Source organism: Phlebotomus papatasi, chromosome 2, assembly GCF_024763615.1.
Source record: "Phlebotomus papatasi isolate M1 chromosome 2, Ppap_2.1, whole genome shotgun sequence".
NCBI lineage: Eukaryota > Metazoa > Arthropoda > Insecta > Diptera > Psychodidae > Phlebotomus > Phlebotomus papatasi.
The window spans coordinates 26,408,081-26,429,851 of NC_077223.1; the positions used below are offsets into that span (position 1 = coordinate 26,408,081).

General features: G+C 33.5%; 1 protein-coding gene across 4 annotated transcripts in view; it reads left to right on the top strand.

The window, feature by feature from the left end:
* The window catches only part of LOC129803217 (frizzled), a 97,723-nt gene extending 76,807 nt beyond the window's left edge, over positions 1-20,916 (top strand). Inside the window, exons 4-5 of one of the 4 annotated variants that reach the window (XR_008751846.1) lie at positions 17,994-18,705; positions 20,202-20,916. Coding sequence is in view for 3 of the 4 variants with exons in the window: in XM_055849661.1 (XP_055705636.1) it covers positions 17,994-18,526 (533 nt within the window). In the remaining variant the exon portion in view is untranslated. Of the gene's footprint in view, positions 1-17,993 lie in introns of all 4 variants that reach the window. The other 3 variants (XM_055849662.1, XM_055849663.1, XM_055849661.1) reach the window with 3 other exon arrangements.
* The last annotated feature ends 855 nt before the right edge of the window (positions 20,917-21,771 follow it).

Here is a 21,771-nt window from a genome sequence, read left to right on the forward strand (position 1 = left end):
AAATGTCGCCCTCGTTTGATGACATGATTAAAAGACCCATAGTTTGGAACTTATTGTCTGTCTGACTTTTGGGCTGCATTTTTCCAGAGATAGTCTTCCTAGCCCAAGGGAATGATGGTGTTTTCGTGCGAGGAGGAATTCACATAAATTCCCATCATTGTAGCACTTTTTGGCACAATTGGCACGATAAATGGCGCAATTTTTGACTCACTGAATGGAAGGATGATGCTGAGAGTGAAAAGACACACTCTACTTTCACTGAGTATCACTTATTTTCATCATTAAGCACCATCTTATTTGCCACAAATTGCGACAAAATGCTAAATTAAGGTACTTGAGGGGAGGAATCCTTTCAATTTTGTAACGATTTATTTCCACAAGAGGGAGTGGCCATATGTTGTTGATATGCTCAATGGAATTTCGTAAATGTAAAATTGGATTTATTTAAATCTGTGGATGTTTAGGAAGAAGGAGGAGACCTATAACATTCAGTTGTTACGGCTGTTGCCATCTTGACCTTACCTATCCATCCCATTGAAAAACTCTGCGTTAAGCTTATCATATATAAAAGCCTTATGCTCTAGACACGCTTACGACTTAAGCCGAGAGACATCTTAACGTAATTATAAAAAAAATAATAATAATTAGATAACATTTCCATCAGTTTTTGACTAATCCGTCTCTCAGCTTAAGCCGAGAAACGGTTTTGATAGTGGGAAACTGATGGGAATTTAGCCATCTTTCATCTTAAATCGTAAGTGGATGTAGGGCATTACATAGTTTGATGTTTTAAATATTGATGAAACTTAAATTACATAAAACACCTTCTGTTTATCAAACTGAAAAAAGCTTCTTTTTGATAATTCTTTGTTCCGGTATTCTGAAGACCCTTTTAGTCACTTGGGATTCTAGTTTGGGACAGAATCAACAGGACATGATGAGACTAAGCAGTCAGCATTGTTTAACATCAAATTTCGGTAGAAAACTTATTTTTTTCGACTGTAACATGGAAATTTGCACATTTTTGCCTCTAACAAAAATAGATTTTTAGCCCTGGAACTGATTTAAAATGTATATATTGCGGCAATATGGACAAATTCGGATGAAAGGTGAAAGGATCTTGTCATTTTTATGGAAATTTTTTGGTTGTCAATTTCCATCCCTTTCAAGACCTTAATTAATCCCTTATTTTTGTTCATTACACATTTTCCTTACAAAATTTCAGCAAAATTCATGAAAAACTTTATAAAAACGATTATAATTAGGTTAATATAGTTATTAATTTAATTACTAAAAGATATTTACCTTCACTGATTGAAAATAAATACCCTGGAGCCAAATTTATTGAGTGGAGCTATAATTATTGCCACCCGAAAATCGCCATTTTGATAAAGATTCTACTACAGTACTCACAGTTCTAACGGTATGAAAATCGAATGGCAATTTTTCATATCGGTATGAAAATACCTTCAAATGATTTTTTTTATTTTTTTCTAAAAAAAATTTTTTTCAAAGTTTTTCCAGTATGAAAAAGTGGAGCTATGATTATTGCCAGCAGTGTAGTTGTATTTATTTTTGAAAAAAAAACTTGAAGTGACCAAATTAAGTACAAGTCTGTCCAAAAGTTGCAGCCTTATTGCCGTTTCCATTTATCTTTGTTGTATGTTTAGTTCTAAGATTTTCGAGTTTTTATTGTTACTAATCTAAGACAGTAAGTGCAACGCGGTACTTTCGAAAGCATATATATTTTTATATAAATTTAACACAATACAAGCAAAATGAAGTTTTTTTAGTTAAATCCGCGATAATAAACCAATAATCGTAGTTAAGTAGCTATTATCGTAAGTGCACGCTAATAAGAAAAACCAGAAACAAAGCAGATACGATAAGGGTAAATGGATACGAAAATATGTTAACAAATGCAAGGGAATCAAAATTTCCTGGCATGAAATATTCAAGAACAAGGCATCGGAAATCGGAAATTTATTCACAAGTTCGAAAACATATTAAGTGATATTTAATTATTTTAAGATAAACTTACAAAAGGCATTAAACAATAATATGTACTTTTAATTTTAAAGTAACTCCCTATTTTATTTAAAGTAAAATACTTTTGGTTGGAAAACTAGCAAATTTTCTGTGTTAAAAATTAAAGTGGTTCATAACTTCTCGAATTTGTCTTTGCTAAGAATATTTTACTACTAACAAATCGTAGAGGAAACTAGGGTAGTAGTAAACATGTAAATTTTGATTCTTATTTCTTTAACAACTGAGACATGGACCATTACTTCAGTAGACATGAATTTTTATAGTATATCTATAAATTCTTATTAGTCTCGTCCCCTAAAATCAAATCTAATTAAAAAAAAACACACACACACCAGCGTTTAGTTGTATCGCTGTTTGGTACTGTCACTGTCCCAATTTTCCCGAATTGCATTGTCATTATGATAAATTAGTGTTCCATATTTAAATTTAATCGTACGAAGAAGTTAAATAAACAAATGATTTTAAACTTTTAAAATAAAAAAAAACGGTATAGTAGGGTAAGTGTGCCAAATTTCGGCATAGTTGCATGCAAGCGCCAAAGTCTCAAGTTTGAAATGTAATATTTTTAATAGAAATTGATTTTTTTTATTCCTTCTACTTAAGGAGTGTTGCTTAGAACCTTGTAGACAGTTTATCGTCTTTATTTACTCTAAAATCATTCTTAATACATTTTGAAATGAATAAAAATGTAGACATAGCTTTGGTGCCCTATTTCGGCCACCTTCATTCTCATACTTCTCATAGTTCCTTGCCCTTCGTGAATTCTTCCAATGTCTTTTTCACGTCATCTCGTTTTTCAAAGTTACATTTTTTGTTATTCTTTTGCATTGTATAATCTCTAGAGTATGTAAAAACTAAAAATTCATGGAAATTCGAGGAACAGAAAAGGTGGCCGAAATCGCAAGCTGGTCGGAATTTGGCAGACTTACCCTAAGTGCGGATAACTTTGTCACCTGCGGGACACCTTTGTTCGTAAATTTTTCTTTATTTCTAGAAGTTAGGGATGGTCTTTACCGATTCGATCTACCATGTCTGTTCGGTAAAGAGCATCCTTAATTTCATAAAATAAAAAAAAGCTTACGAACAAAGGTATCCCACAGGGGACAAAGTTACCCGCACTTTCGGTACGTAAAGTTATGTCCGGTTATGTCACATTAGATCTTAAATAAATATAAAATCAAATATTTTGGCATTTCCTAACACTTTTCCCCCAACAACAAATTTGCGTAATGATTGATATTTCAACAACAAATTTGCATTATGATTGATATTTCCTTAAATAACCGTCAATTTGTTATTAACAATATTCTTCACTTTGACGACTATGTCACGATATGGAAAGTAAACTCGAATTAAGATTGCGGTTTTCTTCAGATAATTTCAAGAATATTACTCATTTCCGTGTATTAATCAATCCAGTTTAATTTGATAATGATGATCCCCTCATGATTAATATTGCTTATAAAATACTTATTTGTAACTAATATTATAATTAGTGCAATTTTCAAATATTAAAATACATTCATTAAAATTTTCACTGTTTCTATATTATTTAAATTTACCAACGAAAGTTAGAAGTTTTAACGCCAACAATATTAACTCTCTGTTCTTTTATTCTCAAATTCGTAAATTCACAAAATTCCCTTTAAACCCTGTAGAATGAAATAATTTTTTAACGGTCTTATATAAGAACAAGCCATAAAATATAAATCTCTCGTGCATTAAAAAATTAGTGCTTTGAAATTAGACTCCATTAAGTTTCACTTAATCCATTTAATGACACTCCAAGAAGAATTGGGCAATTATCCCTCAAAAATTTTTTTTTCAAATTTCTATGGATACTTTTTCCCACGTGTCAGCAACACCTTTATTCCCAGTTAGATTCTTGTCCATCATCCGGAGACGGTAATACAAAGTGGCTTGCGATAGAGAGGAAATTAAAATAGTTGCGGGAATTAATATTAGTGGATATAAAGAGATGCAATTGAATGAGACTCTAATTGCTCTGCTAGTACACGCGGAAATGAAATTCATTGAGGTGTGAAGTGTGTTTGCTAGTTAAAAAAAGAAGATGTTGATTGAGGGGGAATAAATTCATAGTTGATGAGGTATTCCCCAGAAACTTTCCACGGGGCATCTCTCATCCAGAGATGATGGAAACTGTGGACCACACGTGATTCCATGATTAATTTTAAAGACGTCCGAAAGGCGGAAATCTCAGGTATATGCAATTTTGTCTTCGGACAATGGCATTAGGCTATCGAGTAAAATCCCCATCATTTTCTCTTCGGACTTTTTTCTCTCCTCCACCAGCTCTGTGATTGTCATTCCCGCGCTTTTCAGAGGAACCTCTCTCATGTGGCTATATCCCAACTGGTTTCTCTGCAGAACAGTGCATCTATTCCGGGAATTGAACAGTAGAATTGTGTGCGCAATTATGCAATGGCTGCCCAGTGGATGCCCCATTTGGAAAGTATACAGCAGCACCAAAGGAACAATCAACGGAATCATTATTTCAGTGCGCTGGAGAACATAGAAGAAAGCCCTTTTTCCAACTCACTTGAGGGATCTTTCATGGTGTCCCATGAGTTTCTTTCAACTCTTCTTTGTCGCGAATTTGCCAGGGATTGCAAAACTTGATAAAATCTGTCTCTTGAATTCTCTTAGTTGTATTTCCCAAAAAAATTATTGCAATTCCAATAACATCCTGGCAATTGAATAAACGTTAACTTAATTACGCTTTAAGGTTTTTTAGATCAACGCAGGCAATTAAATAAGAGATGTACCAATATTGAAATTATTTTTTATTTAATTTACTTTATTGAAACAGATCAGTTTATATGGGATTCAAAAAAAAGCCAATAAAAGGCAAATAGATCAATTTATCGTTTTAATTAAATTGGTTGGCCATTTTAATATTTATTTATATGGCTTTTATCAATATAGTACATAATAATTTTATATTTTAATTAATTATTGCTTTTTCATGCACAAATCCAATTTAGTTCATTTTTTATAAATAAACTAGGGGTTTGTTTTTCACTTCTACAGTCAAGCGGTTCACATTAACTATGAAAAATGCGACCATTTTTAATGTAGTTTTTTATACGCATGTCACGTAATATTTTTAAAATTAAGTTAATTTACAATTTACAGAATGTTTGCTTTATTACTCAAGATTAAATTAACTTTTATTTTATTTTTGTATTTTTGTAATTGCAATATTTAAAGAAAAATACGATTTTTTGAGGTGTAGTATCAAATGGGGCATGGAATTAAATGGGTCATATACCCTGCCTTTATAAGTCTTGAAAAATAAAAATCTTATGTCAGAACCGTCAGAGAAATGAGGGCTTATAGCCCAAAGACAACATGCGGAGGTGCCTTGGTCACTAGAGATACTCCCAGAATCTTCAGCCTGCGTATTCACCTTATGACGATCTAATCCAAAATGAAATCTCATCGGCTAACCGCGCTATGATACTCCTTTTTGAGAAGTAGATCTTTATCTAACACTAGGAGCACTCTTATGCCCTAGACACACCTACGACTCAAGCCGAGAGACGACTTAGTGGAAAATTACGGAAATGTAGTTTAATCATTATTTCGAATATAATTACGCTAAGCCGTCTCTCGGCTAATCCTCAACACTGTCGAGGCCCTTAGGGAGAACCAGTGCCACACTGGGGACCTATGATGTCAATTTTAATAGCAACGGCAGGTTTAATCGTTGAGGAGAAGCTAGTGCTAACATAATATCAGAAAACTAAATAATATAAATAAATTAAAAGAATGGCTATATAAGTTAATTAACATTTGAACTACATATATTAATACTTAAAAGACTGACAGAAAAAATACATTAACTTTACACTCCTGCTGTTTATAAGTATTACTTCAATTCTAACACTTAAGAACGGTACTGATCAGATCTACTATACCGACTATACCCGATCGATGAAGACCATTCTTAACATTAAACCTACCAAGACTTTTTAAAATGAACACGTATTTAAACGGTGCAATGTCACTATCAATCTGAATGAATTTCTTAAAATATGCAAGTAATATATTTTTCCGTGTTTAAATTTTAATTTTTTTCCCCATTTGCAAGAAATATAGGGGGCAAGCAATATCTACTCTTAAATCTAATATACTTAGGAGGTGACCTGCTTATGCAATCGACTGGTGTGGGCTCCAGACTGTCGCGAGCTCTCCGCACTATGTCCTATCACTTGTACGACTCGAGACGAACTCACGTCCGTACTCAGTGAGATATTACGATCGACTTAACTAATACAGTCGTCTCCACCATCACCAGAGGCGCTGGCTTAGAAGGGAGACATTGCGTCTCGAATATTTAGGGTTGCCTCAGCAGAGCGTTTATTGCTATAAGGCGGGAAATTTAAGCTCTACAAAAAGAGTTGTTGAGTATCCTACCGTATACTGCAGTCTGTTACTTGACCAAGCGCGCTAGGAAAAACGACCAAAAACAGTCGAAAGGTTTAGTGTTCAGATTAGGATTCAGATTTTTTATGGGTCGGTTATATTCATTGCGGAATGCTTCACACAGGCCACTTACTTAGGCCCATTATGCACTCCCTAGTGAATTTGACCAAATTTGCTTCAAAATCTAGGGTGAAAATTGATAACAACATTTTTCTCTCGATTGAAAAAGAGCCGATTGAGCGAGAATCTACTGTACACACAGCACCGCTTTATATCACGGTAAACCAGCTTTGGATTATAGATCTGGGCAGTGAATGTGTATTTTTGTATTCGACTGAACTCTGCATGCCAAACTCGTTTTTGTACCAATCTCACTTTTCAGGCTGTTGATTGTCAATGCATTGGCATTACTTTTCAATTCAGTCAATAATGGACGAATTCGAGGCTAGTACGACAACTGAAAAATCTGCAGCAGCCTAGGCTCGAACTCGGAGACCTTACAGTCCTAAAGCAACTACTCTATCCGTTGATCCACTGAGGCCCTCAAGACAATCCTTAAGTGTTAGAATAAAAGAAAAGCTTACGAACAGGAAAGGGAAAAGTCACCCCTGAAGAGCAACATCACCCGCATCTACGGTATATCTTCTCATTAGCAAATGGGTAGGGGAAACCGCGCTACCTTCAGATGACTGAAGATTCGCACAATTAATTTTTTTCAATGTGTTTTAAATTAACTTGGCCCATTGTAATATTATATTTTAATAGCCGATTCAATGCCTCAAATTTCCAGACTGTAAAATCCATTAAGAGCATAGGAAAAAATTGAGTTGTTCGAAGCTTGAGTAGTCCGAAAGTAGCATGTTCTTCTCTATTTATTCCAGTAAACTAAAACTAACAAAAAATTGTTGAATTTCAAACAGTTTGATTTTTATCAGTACCACAATGCGGGTGACATTTTGATTAACAAAAATTGAATTGAACAATTGATTAATTTAGTCAGAAGTGGTTAGTGGAGCCTATACTCTGTGTTACTGGTCCGGAAATGAATGAAGGATCCCCTTTAGAAATTAGTTCAACTCGGCGTATATAATCAGCTGGCTAATTTCATACGAGAATAATATGATAAGCATTCAATGGAATAATACAAAGTTAAGTAACTATTCGAGTATGTTAGAAAGATAGGCTGAGCTTTTAATACGATTAATTAACAAGAACAATATTGCTGACTAAAAGAGCTTTCAGTGCTATTTCACGAAGAACATTTTCAAATTATAAGGCACTTCATTCATCTCAATAATGAACACTTGGGATTTCCTGAATCTCTTCAAGACATTTCCTTAAATTGAATGATAATGCTGATTTAATCTCTAACTTTGATGGATTAATTGATTACGAGGATGAGGCATGAAATCTCTGAATCGCTACTTAAGCCATATGTCCAAATTCTTGCCCTTTCACGGTGATATCTCGGAAGCAGCTAGTGAGTGTTTCAAATATTTGCTCAGCACAAGTGAAGAATTCATTCTCCGCATGGCTAAGATTCTCCATCCCTGACATATGAAGAATAATCAGAAATTATCATCTGGTGCTCTTCTGCGTATCTCAACATGTATCTTATGCTCTTAAGACTCTATAGTAAATTGCCGCTGAACTTGAGATGGAACAATGATTTTCCAAGTTCATATGACATGGAAAAAGAGTTTATCCAGATGACTTTTTTTTTGGAAGTTCATGATGGACGAATTTCTTGCTAATTTAGACATCTTACTGGAGTGGGACGAGGATGCGCGGGAATTATGCGAAAATGTGCCTTTTGTGATGGCAAAAATTGCAATAAAAGAACACATTGTAAATTCTTAAACTTCTTTTTTGCTCCATTCCACCATTGTTGAGTGTCTGTGTTCGTGGTTGAGGCCAAGACACCAAAACACACCGTGCAGATGATGACTTGCCAGAGTCGCCCTATAGGAAAGAAACTGGTTTGCAGACAACCTATTCATTCTCGTGGCCACTTCTTCGATTTTTCTCCCTCGTGGTTAAGTCTGAAGATAATAGCCATCTTCGAGATGTTTTTCCACCATCTTCGGTCTTCGGAGGGGGCTACAATGTTGCCACTTCTCCTTCATCCTGGAATGATTTTTCTTCGATCTCTCTTGCTCTCTGGCCACCTGTCTGATGGAAAAATAAGAGTAGCCAGTGGTAAGAAATCTCTTTGGTTATCTCCAACAGATCAGGGAATACTTTCTACCACATCCCAATAAATTATCTTGCAAGAATCGTCAGTGGAAGCCAAATGGAGAGGAATGCGCGCGATATCCCAACAACTTCCCATACGAAGGGATTGATGGAGGTGACAAGAAATTAATTGATGGTGATTGGAGCTCCTCGCAGGAGGTGCATGGGGAGCTCTCTTTCGAGACGCCGCCGAAGGAGGTCAATGCTATTTTCCTGGGTTGCGTTGGATTGAGTAGAAAAAAAGACCACGGGAATTCATAAATTTCACCATCCCGCCAAGAGAAGTTCACTTGTTCTGCATAATTCAACCGTGAATTGCTATCCACGGCGTCAATTTACTACATGTTTTCTCTTTCCCTCTCCCCCTGTAATTATCTCCAATGGGTGCTCCTTCTGTTAATTATATGATAATTACAAGTGTCGTTCGAGAGATTGACCATTTTGGACCAAATACACAGAAGCGAATTGGATTTTCAATTCACAGGGGTATAACTTCAAAATATTGTTTGTTTTTGGCAAAGAAATGATCCAATCCTAACGGCGTTATCACACTTGCACATTAAAATTTTAATGTGATTCACATTAATTGTCCCTTGTGAGCGTCCAAATATGTTATTTGTGTCTTTGAGTCATTATTAATATTTGAGGTTTTTCTATTTATTGATAAAGAAGTGGACTTGGCCTGCAAAAATAAGTTTAAATTTACCTAAAGCATAAATATTTTTCACATTAAAAAATTAAAGAGAAAATCGCATTAATTTTTCGCATTAATGCTATAAATCAATTTATATCAAATTTTGCGGGCCAAGTCTACCTTTTTATCAATAAATAGATCAGATTTTGAATATAAAATGATTCAAACACACAAATCACACATTTAGACTCGCACCAGCGGCAATTAATGTGAATCATATTAAAATTTTAATGTGCAAGTGTGATAACACAGTGACACTTACCAAAGAATAAAATTACTACACAGATGTTATAATAATCCTTTACAATATATGTTTATATATTATATATATTTATATAATATATATATTTATATATTATATATATTTATATAATATATATGTTTATACATATAATATCTCAATTTGTTGAACAAGGAATAAAATGCTTCAGGAAATGAAGAGTAGGGGAAAGCGCACTACCTTCGGGCGACTCACGATTCGGACAATTCAGTTTTTCTCTATGCTCCTTATGGATTTCACTCATAGCTCTTTTCTGAAAATTTGAGGCATTACTAGCTATTAAAATATAATATTTTATCAGACTAAATTCATTTATAACACATTGAAAAAAAATGATTGTGCGAAGCATAAATCGTCCGAAGGTAGCGCGCTTTCCCCTAATAGTAGAGATACGATATAATTTTATGTCTCGATCTCGAGAGAATAAAAGACAAGGGGACAGTTGCAAAAAATAAACTGATATTTGCGAAATGATTTTGAAGTAATCCCTAAATAAATTAATATTTTGAATAAGCAAAAACAGTTACAATTCAGAATTTTATGAAGCCATGAACTTAGATTTTCTAAATAGGTTGATGTCTGGGTAAACTTATGGCGTATGTCCAATAATTTTTGATTTGTAATACAAAACTGGACATGACGATGAGCAAGATGGGTTTTACAGGATTTTGTTCATATTCACAATATGTGAAAAACTCATACGTATATTAAAACAAATTTTGTTCTGTATCGAACGTAATGATTTTTGCAAATAGGTTGATGTCTTGGAACTTACAATATCCCTTCATTCAAAACAGAAGTTTTCATTCACAATAGTGTCTTGGCTAAAATATAAAATATGGTTGATACTCAAATAATCCAAACTCAGTTTCGAATCTTTAAAACAAACTTTGGTACAAAATTGGCAATATTTTGTAAAGTAACAAATTTAAAAAGCTCTTGGAATAACTTCACTGTGATTATGAGAATTATAAAAAATGATTACAAATCTACTACAAATGTGTATCAGTTAAATCCGTTAAAACACTAAGTTGTGTTGTAAATTCCTCACAATTTTCAGAGGGCCCTATATGTTTAGGTATGATTACTTCATAATCATTTTGTGTGGAACGTCTCGTCAAATTTAATTGTAGTATATTGCTTACCTCGACTGATTAGTCAATTATTAATATCCCATTTCTTATTCTTATTGCTGCAGTAAAACCATGCATATCACTTCAAGTAAACTATTTTATTATACTTCTTCTTGTTAATCTTTATGACATAAAAGGAGACCTTATAACTACCTTAACTGTAAATACCAAGTAGCAGATATTATGTAAGAAATTAACACCATTTCCGATACTTTGTTCTAAAATTTTTCTGGTACTTTCAGAATTTATATGAAAAATTTTCAAAATCTATACTTTGGTTCCGAACTAATATCCCTCTTTTTTAATACATCTATTTACACTATGCACTCAACTATAGAAAAAAGTGATAAAACAGAAAATGAAGACCCTTGTTAGTACATTAATGAAGTAATATATTAAGTGAGATTCTTAACAATCTCACATACTATTTAATATTATTATATCCATTTAAGATCTATATTTAATGTTCTAGCTAATTCAAAGGCGTGTTTTCACTTTCGTTAACTAGAGGGGTCGTTTAATGTTTCTTATTAAACAAATTAGATCATGCTCTGTCTAATTTAGTCTCGGTTCTTGATACTAAAGTAACGGTTTCTTTATAATTATTTTTTTTACATAAGTTTGTCCAGTTAGTCTCATATAGTGGCACTAATTTAACGTCACTTTGAAAATTATTTTTTTCAATGTTGTAGGTAGGGAAAGGCTTTCAGGATTTACACATACTTTGGCTTCAAACACTTTATATCTTTCCTATATTCCTTTAATGTATCTGACCTCTAGTGGCAAAATATTTTAATAACTAGTATTAAGTCACACTTCATGAAAAAACGGGTGGAAAAGCGTCCCACATTTTGCGAATTGCTCAAACTCGTGACTTATATGTTATACCTTAAAATTACTTTGCATCATTTACCATTTACCAGTTTTTAATCGATTTAAACCAATTTATAAATCACTCAAAAGATCTCCCAGTTTGAACAGTAATTTATCTGTTCATAACCGATTCATTACAGGATCAAAACCATTTTGAGCCTATTTATAATTTATAAATATTTATAAATAGGGGAGACTGGGGCAAAACTTGTCAAAGCGCATATTTAATTCTTTCACGACTTCTAAGAAAACTTAAACGTTTTATAATGAGCATATTCTTATAAGAAATTTACAGCTCTACAACATTGCAGAAGACTATTTTCCTCTATCTTGAAAGAAATGTGACTTTCGAATCATTTTCTAAAAGTCGATTTTGTGGAGATTCTCAAAATTGCTGGGGAAAATTTTGTCAGTTTTCGGATAATTTGTGACGTTTTACTCTCGCAAACGTTAAAAATATCAAATAGACATATTTTTATAGGAAATTTATTCCTCTACAACTTTGTCGAAGATTATTTTACTCTATCTTAAGAAGAAATATGCTTAAATAGAGCTAATCAGTATTGATATTTTCTGTAAGCCAAATATTCCAAAAATACGGCTCAAAATTTCATTATTTTTTATTTTACATAATCCTTCCTCGAATCCCTTGAAACTTTGTAAGTTTAAGAAGGTTCATGAAGGCTATCTATAATAAAAATTTTAAGCCTCAGTCTCTTTTATTTTAGAAATGTGGGTGCGATTAACTGTTTTTCCTCATAACTTTAACATTTTTACGTGTAAAAGTGTATATCAACATTTTTTAATGCTAATTTTACACCTTTTTAAGGGTAAAAGTAACATGAAAAAGGGTAACTTTAACCCCTAATACACTTGAAAAGGGTAATATTTACACTGATTTTGGATCAATACTGCAGGGTAAAATTAACATTTCCGGAATGCTATTTTAACTTTTTCGAATCTCTCAGTGTATGGATGATTCAGCGGTATTTTCGTATAAGGTCGAAGTATCACACGACTCGATTTCGAGCTATCCCAAAAACAAAACATGGTTGAAAAGAAAGGGGAGGGGCGCATGGGAAACAAAATTCATGTTAACGATCCTTGGATCGGTTTATAGGAGGTCCTCTGAAGATCCCGAGTTGCAATCTCTTACCGTTTGGCCTCTAGAGCTAGTGACAGCCGGACTGTTTGTCATTTATTATTACTAAAAAAAAAATACATAAGTGGCAATAAGTGGGGACTGAAATGACCAAATTTGATTGCGTCACCCTACGTGTGGCTCTGGTATATCAAAATGTTTGACATGTACCACAATTACCAAATGAGAACAATTTCCTCTCTTTCTGCGAAAAGTACACGTGATTGGTGTACAAAAAGCTCTCGGGAACTTCCTCTAAGAACCACGGCATCGAAAATTTATTCAGAATCACTTACGATTATGATGAACTTCAATTAACTTTTTAGGCGCCTTGGTTGTTTTTGCAATCAACACTGGCTCGACTTTTAATGACACATTTCCACACACTCTCTCTCGAATATAATAACGTTGAGAGCCCTTAAAAGATAATGAGTTTGGCAAATAAATGAGCTACTCAAATTCAAAGACAAATAACGTTAAAAAAAATTGACAAATAGGAGGATTCATTTAACATAGAGACTCACACCTTCTAGTTCTCCTATCTCGATGGCAAATTCCAAATTCATATTCATGAATTCTACGCAATTAATTCACTCATGAATAAATCACTGAGAACTTTTTTATCTTGAGGATTAATGGGAGTGCGGGGAGAGGGTGTACCATGGGAAAAGATGAGTGAAATATTATCCATTAAAGAGTACTTACATGGTGCACAGATTGTCCCCGCAAGAAAAAGAAGCTCCCCTCGAGATGCACTTTCTGATGAATTATTATCAGTGCAAAATTGCCACTTCCAGGGACACTCTTTTCTTTTCACCTTTTCTACACCACGCCTCGTGCTATCGCGATCATCTTGGAACATGGGAAGTTATTGAAAAATTATGGAAAAAGTCTTTTACTCTCTTCATGATGATGATATAGAGGAAAAAAAGAGGCAGTCACCTCTTTGGCTTTGTTTTTTTTTTTCTTTTTATTTGTTTTGAGGTTCACCCAACAACAAGAAATATAGCACTTTGCATGATCACTTAATGTATTCCAGCCTTCCCGGTTGAAGTCGTGCAATTGAATCGGTTGGCCAGAGTTGTCGGGATGGCACGACAACCTGAGGATTTTAATCTAATTTGCATAGGTAGTCTCCGTACCATCATTAATAAATATTAATGCTGTGCACACGGCACAAGGAAAAATTGACTCGTAATTAAATTGTTAAATGCTTCATAAAAGCGGACGTTGGAAGATCCAATGAATTGAATAAAGGTGTTTTTGCACTCTTGGGACTCAGCCTGAGAGAGTTCCATGGCAATTTCACACAGAGAATGAATTGATATTTCAGAAGGTCGATTGGGAGATGGAAGTTCTTTGGACTTCTGATTTCTTTTTTATATAATACGATACACTTCGTCTCTTAATGTCTTGATTAATAAGACATCAGATCGATTTTGATATAACTTAAATTGCAAATGGCTTACGGTGAAGTATCTCGTAAAGTTTATATACATAAAAGTCTAGACATTAAAATTTTGAGTTTAGCGTTATAATGATACCTTCTCCATATCGACTGTTCCATTCAGTACTATTTTATCTCAAAATACCAACGCTTCAAAGAAACTATCTGAAATTGGCAAATTCATATACTAATGACTACTAGAACATTTGTTGATAAAAATAGTTAAACTTGTTCTAAATAGACTTGAAATAGGATAAACTGGAGTCGTCGATATAATAATAAAAACGTTACATCAAACTTAAACGTGACTTAATCTATTCGACTAAATATTGTCATTTACTTCAACATCAATCAAAAGTGACGTGCTACTTCGAAATATATTTCCTCTTTAATTAGAGCACCTCTTAAGATGGCTAATTGCCCTCTAATTGCTGAAGTAATTTTGAAATTATTATCCATTACATTCACATAAGAGTATTAAACTTCTTTTAAAGAATACTCCTAACTGAGTCCAAGATAATATACATCGCTTGAGAGTAGTTATCACATTGTCTGTCAAAGTTTTACACTTTTCTTTTTAAAATTGTACATTTTTACATGTACCAGTAAACATGTTCACAATTATTATGCTTAATCTATCGCATAATAAAAAATAGATAAAAGTGACTTATAAGAAAAGCATAAAATAAAGACGTTTAACTTTTGGATAAACTGCATAGGATTCTTAGTGAAATAGGCAAGTTTGTTAATTTCTTATTTGTTTAGAAATAGTAATAAAAATTTATAGATTAAAAAAAAACTATAACAAGATTGAAGATGACGGTTAATCTCAAAGATAGCTGCCACTTTAATAAGGACAATCTGCCAAAATCGTATTGAAATACACAAATTCTCACCATCCTTTACAAGATTTACAACACACTTCTAATGTTAACTTGAAACGATAATTTTTGTTAATTTTCTATCTTTTTCTACGTTTTTATTTCCTGATATAAACTACTAAAAACGATAGGTAGGGGAAGGCTTTCAGGTTTCGCTCACACTCTAGCTTCAAACATTTAATATTTGTACCATATTCCTTTAATGAATCTGACTATATAGCAATATATTTTTATACCTATAGTAAAGTGGGGTAATTGGATCGTTTTCCGAAGAGTGCTACTTAAACGCTTGTTTTTGGACAAATGAAATTCTTTTTTACTTCTTCTAAATCCATAGAAATATTCACTATTTCATTCAGAAACATAAAATAAAAAAAATTATCAAAAATATTAAAGAAAATTTATAAAATAATGATAATACTGAAATAAGTTAGCATGCACTAACTGGGTCGCCTTTTCGCTAATTCACTTTTAACTAAACCTTTGGATTTAAAATACTTTTTTCACAAGGAAAAAACAATAAATGTTTTCAATCAATCAGCTGTTATTAGCAAAAATATCACTGCTAGAAAATTTTTAGTGAAGAACCCAGCTGGAACAAGATTGAAAGGAGTCGATTACAATCACTTATCATTAAATAAGACAGAAATCTAATCTCCCTTCAGGTCATGTTCTTCATTTTTAAGATATTTTGTAAACCAATATCGAATGCGTATACCTATCAATATGTATCATCTTGAGTGTGAATCTGAGAAGGTGACTTGAACTTAAGGTTCAGAGGCCACATGCCATAATATAGGTTATTTATAAAATTTTTATCGTTCTGTAAACGTCTAAAGCAGAAATCTTTTTAAAAGAACACTGTCGTAAGGCTCTGCAAGAACAAAAGAACAAAAGCGTAAGGCTTTGCTGCAGTTAATTTGCAAGAAATTGCTGCTTTAAAAAAAAGCTTTTGAATCGTTTTCCAGAGCTTCCGATCCTGGGTATGGAACCTGCTAGGCAACACATATACGAAGGGTCAAAAGCTTTGAAAGATGTTTCGAAGATAATTCCAAACATCGAAAGATCTGAAAATAAAGCAACGCCGTCAGATATTCCTATCAGAAATTTTATTTCTATTTAAGAGTAACATCTAAACAGTCATTCTACGAAAAGAAACATCGAAAAACATTGTAAATCTTTAAAAGACTAAAGGACTTATAAAGCTTTATAGACTTGTTTCGTAAATGTAAATGATTTTGTACTAAAATAGGGGTTGCTTAATGATCATAATGGCCAGCGCACAATAACTTTTGTTTGTAAACATGTTTTCAAAATTTCCCATGTGAATGAGCAAGATAACTAGATCTAGATCTCAGTCACTTTTATTGAAATGTCAAAAACATGTTAACTAAACAAAAGTTATTGTGCGTTGGGCATAAAGCTATAAATCTAAACTTTTGTTACATGAGTAATGGTGCTATTCGAATGAAAAAATGAGCGGGTTTTTTAGCACATTACTGTTCTCAAGTACTAAAAAGAATTAATTTAATGTTTTCACTTTCATAGTATTTTCTACATTTTCTTTATCATGATTGACAAGATGTAAGGTTCTTCTCTCTACACAAAAACTTCATATTTTCCCCAGTTTCAAAATCACCAAATAGTCATGACGGGAACCGACACAAAAGAAAAGTTTAGCCGAAATTCGAATTCGAATATTCCCTCCGAGTAAGCTCTCACCCGATAATAATGCCATCTGACATTCAGTCAGTGTGAGGTCGGGTGATGCAGTTGGAAGGCCGGGAGTTGACAACTTTAGCCTCAATCAAGGATTTTCCCAGGTTTTGCATGAGTTTTCCCGTGAGTTCTCAATGGTGAATAGTCGGCGAGCAATATTAATATTCTCTACTCGTTATTTTCCTTGAAATGAAGTATGGGAACAGACATGGTCTCTTTTAGTACTTGAGAGCAGTAATGTGCTAAAAGAACATGGTCACTTTTTCATTGGAATAGCACCATAATGGTGCTATTCCAATGAAAAATAAACACGTTTTTTAGCACTTTACTGTCCTCAAATACATCTTCATTACTAACTTTTCTTTCTGTTGGTTCCTGTCTAGACTGTTTTACCCAGTCTTCGATCTGTTCTAAAATCATCAAACAATCGTGATAGGAACCAGCACAAAGAAAACTCACAATATGCGAAAAAGTCATATCTTTCCCCTGAACACTTTTAGTACTTGGCTGTTCTGATGTGCTATTTGTGTAATTCATTTCTTCTTGGGCGTGTTTCCTATTACGACTTTTGGTAATTTTAGAACACGATGAAGACTGGTGAAAGCAGTCGTGACAGAAACCAACATTAAAAAATCAATAATGCAGAAGGACATGAGAACAGTCATGTACTAAAATAAAATGTTCAGGGGAAAGACTTCCCCTTTTCATTTTCACTTTTCTTGGAATAGAACCGTAGGTGCCTACCTTTGAATTGGGGCAGCTTTGATTTGAAGCCAAATTTCCAAGCTGCCCTAATTCAAAGGTGCCGCACTTCCCCCTAAATCTTCAAACCTGTTTGTGCACAAAACTGCAACATCGCTTTTCCTCAAATGTAAATGTAATATATTGCAGCCCTTTGTTTTTATTTTGATCAATAAAATATTGAAAATAAGCAAAAATTATGGTAATTCTTATTATTTTATATTTTTTAAACCAATATAAAATTCTATTTATAAAGTAGTATGAGAATCGTGAAGAAAAGTAACGAAAAAAACTTAAGAGCACAGAAAATTAGTTATTTTGATTCTAACATGCCCCTTTTACCTTTCACAGGTGATGTTCTGTCAGGAGTTTGCTTTGTGGGACAACTAGACACCCATTCCTTGGGTATATTCCTGCTCTTGCCACTGTGCATCTACCTTGCAATTGGAGCTCTGTTCCTCCTGGCAGGATTTGTGTCCCTCTTTCGGATACGCACAGTGATGAAGCACGATGGAAATCGCACGGATAAACTGGAGCGCCTGATGATGCGGATTGGCTTCTTCAGTGGGCTTTTCATCCTGCCATCTGTGGGCTTCCTGGCGTGCCTATTTTATGAGTACTATAGCTTCGATGAGTGGATGATCCATTGGAATCGCAGCATGTGCACCAAATTCAGCACACCCTGTCCACTTCCGCGACCCCATCGAGATGATCAAACACCAATCTTCCAGATCTACATGGTGAAGTACGTTTGCAGTATGCTCGTGGGCGTTACAAGCAGCGTGTGGCTGTGGTCGGGGAAGACAGTGGTGAGTTGGCGCCTCTTTATTGAGCGCCTCCAGGGCAAAGACGCCGCTCGCAGTCGTGCCACGGCGTATGTGTGAATTGCCCGCCAAAATGCCCCCCAAAGACTTTCGCGAGTGTGTCACGTGGTTGTGGCGGGAAAAGTACGATTGAGTGGACAGTGACTCATCGTATTAAATTCTCATCTTTCGACGTGTTCGTCCAAACAATGGACAAAAGTTCCTCCATCGTCACGATTGACATCACATAGTCCATACACGTGAATTCTTCAATTCTTGAGAATTCTCAGAGACAATCGATTCAATTCTTACTTGAATACCGGAACAACAAAAGAGAGAGAAAGTTGATGTGTGCAATGAATTCTGAAGAACGCTTTTGAAAATTTATTGAAATAACGATTAATTATGCTACAATTTTTGGTGGGATTTTTTTTAGGTTATCCTGATGAAACTACGACTGGTTAGAGCCTCAAATATCAAGTTATTATTAATCGTATCGAGATATATTCATTACAAAAGTAATCATTTAACATTGTCCATATCCCGTGTTAGAAGAATCTGCTAGTCCATTTGTAGATTCGCCCAGGAGCGCCTTCCCCGCATTGTGGATGCTTCTTCCATGCTCCCGGAATTGTCAAGAAAATATCAAGTGGAGTGTTTAAATTTAAAAATTTATCACTCAAACAGGAACAACTTTTCTGTGTTCCAATACAAGTGAAAATTTTGGGTTTCGAAATTTGCACTCAGATAAAGAATTTGCTAAAATCGATGCACCCTTGATTTTAGTACATTGTACATTGTTAAATTGATTTAGAACATTTTGGTTTTGATTTTAGATCCTTTTGGCATTGATTTTAGCGCATTTTGGTGTTGATTTAAGATCGTTTTAGTATTGATTTTACATCCTTTTGGCTTTGATTTCAGCGCGTTTGGTATTGATTTAAGATCATTTTAATATTGATTTTAGATTACTTCACGACTCGATTTGGATAATTTTAGCATGGATTTTGGATAATTTAAGCATTAATTTCAGATCATTTTGGCATTGATTGTAGATCATTTTGGCATTGATTTTGTTGCAAAAATGCTCTAAAATCAATACAAAAATCCGCTAATATAATTCCAAAACCACCTAGATTTTTTTTCTAAAAGTAGTATTCCGGATTCAATGCCATTTTCTACTAAAATATGGTTTTTAAATTCACTGCCAAAGTGTACTAAAATTAATACCAAAATGTCTAAAAGTTCAATACAGAATTCTCTAGACTTAATGCCATTTATTACTAAAATTCGTTTTTTCGAATTTAATGTCAAAATGTACTAAAATTTGTGCTAAAATGTCGCTAATTCTTTAGCAGAATTCGATATCAATGCCAAAATTGAATTATTTTTCAGATATTTTGGCATTCTTATGGCGTATGGCATTGATTTCAATAGCATTGTTCTTGAATCTTTCTACTTCAAATTTTCTCTCTGTGATAAAATCTTATTCTCTTTTGTCCTTAAGCATTATCATCCAGTAATTAAGAATTTAATTCCGAAAATCATTTTAGATCACAGACATTTAAAAGCCTTCGCTAAAGAAAAATGCTTTCATTTTTTTAAGGTTAAGCCAGACATAACCTAACTTTCAAAGCAGATCTCTCCCAAATTTGTAAATAACCTACAAAACCTCTCTTTTGTTTCAGTATTCTCAAAGAATTGAATTGAATTGTAAGAAAACGTAGAATCTTAAGTAACAATTGAAAATCTTTAGATTTTGATGGCGTTGTAGCCATTTTTGCTAGGTTAGGTAATTTCGTCTGTAGAAGAGCAGAATTTTTCGAAAGAAATTACTGTTTCCAAGACTGAATTCAGCTCATAAACGGTGCATTTTTTGCATGGAAACATTTTAATCTCACAAAACTTTGCTAAGAAATACTCATTGTCATAACACGAAATTTTAGTCTAAAAATAATGTGAGAAAAATATCGAGCTTTATATATTACGAAATTAAAAGAAGAAAAAGAACAAGAAAATTGTAAAATTTATTAAGTAACTAAAAGCCTCAGTAGAGTTTCCCTGGCGAGAATTGTTTGTGCTTCTCGTGGTGCATTTTTAGAGAAAAAAAGAAATGAAATAGAAAACGGATTAAAAATAATGAAAATCGTTGTAAATAGAAAATATTGATCGTTAATCAAACCACCAAAACTTGTAAATAATCTTCATTAACTTTTAGGAATCCTTTTAGAATATATTAGAGATTTAAGACGGATAGTTTAAGCTTTTTTTCTAGTATAACTTTTAACTAAGTTTGTAAAGAATGACTGCCAAAAACTGTCTCACATTAGTAATAAATGGAAAATGTGTAAAATTTAGCATTAGATAAAGTGTATAGTATCTAACATGTCTTTTGTAGTTGATTTGTGTACAGTTAAAAAAATGTACGTCGCAATATAGAATGAAAAATTATACTAAAAAAAAACAACAAATTGAAAATGCCTTTTCATTTTTGACTTTAGAAGGATAAACTCTTGGCTTGAAAGGAAATGGAAAGGATGTCTATTTGCATTGTTTTCTTGTGAAAGGGAAACGAAGCCAAATGTAAGGAGGAACTGCAAAAAGTACTTTTCACGTTCATGACTGAAATAATATTTCACTCTTGAGAATTCCTTGTAAATTCTCTTCTTGGTCTCTGTGCTGGAAATATGCAAACGTGTCTTGAATGGATGAAGAGTCTCTCCAACTTGGGACAACCAAAAAGAGAGGTTCACAGTTGCAGATAAAAACTTACCCCAGAAACATAATCAACTCTCACTTAAATTAACTTACCAAATGAGAAAATTCTTTTTGAATAAATTTAACAGAATGGAAAACTTACATATTAGTCCAGAGAGGGGAGTGGTAGTCTTCAAATTAATTGGCTCATGTCGCTCATGCAGAGTCTCATATTATCGATTTTCGTATTATAAAACCCGAGGTAAATCCCAACGAAAGACATTACAGATGATTACGGGCAACCTTGCTTGTAACTTGGTTATTAAGTTTATAGTGAGATTAATTTTTAGGGAAAAAATCCCGTTGAGTACAAAGATTATCAAATAATTAAAAGAATAAAATTCGCTTGAAGTGATTTTAGGGCCTTTCGAATAAACTTTTAATTAAAATTGTCCTAATTGTTCTGAGATTTCTTCTTAAAAATTCGAACATCTGTTTTTATGCATTCATTCCGTGTGATTATAAGGTACAATTTCCCAAAGAGAACAAATATTCGAAGATTGGTTTCGAAAGACAAGAAAAGATATTTTACTTCTGGTTTTGTCCGTGTGGTTGTATTTAATATATCC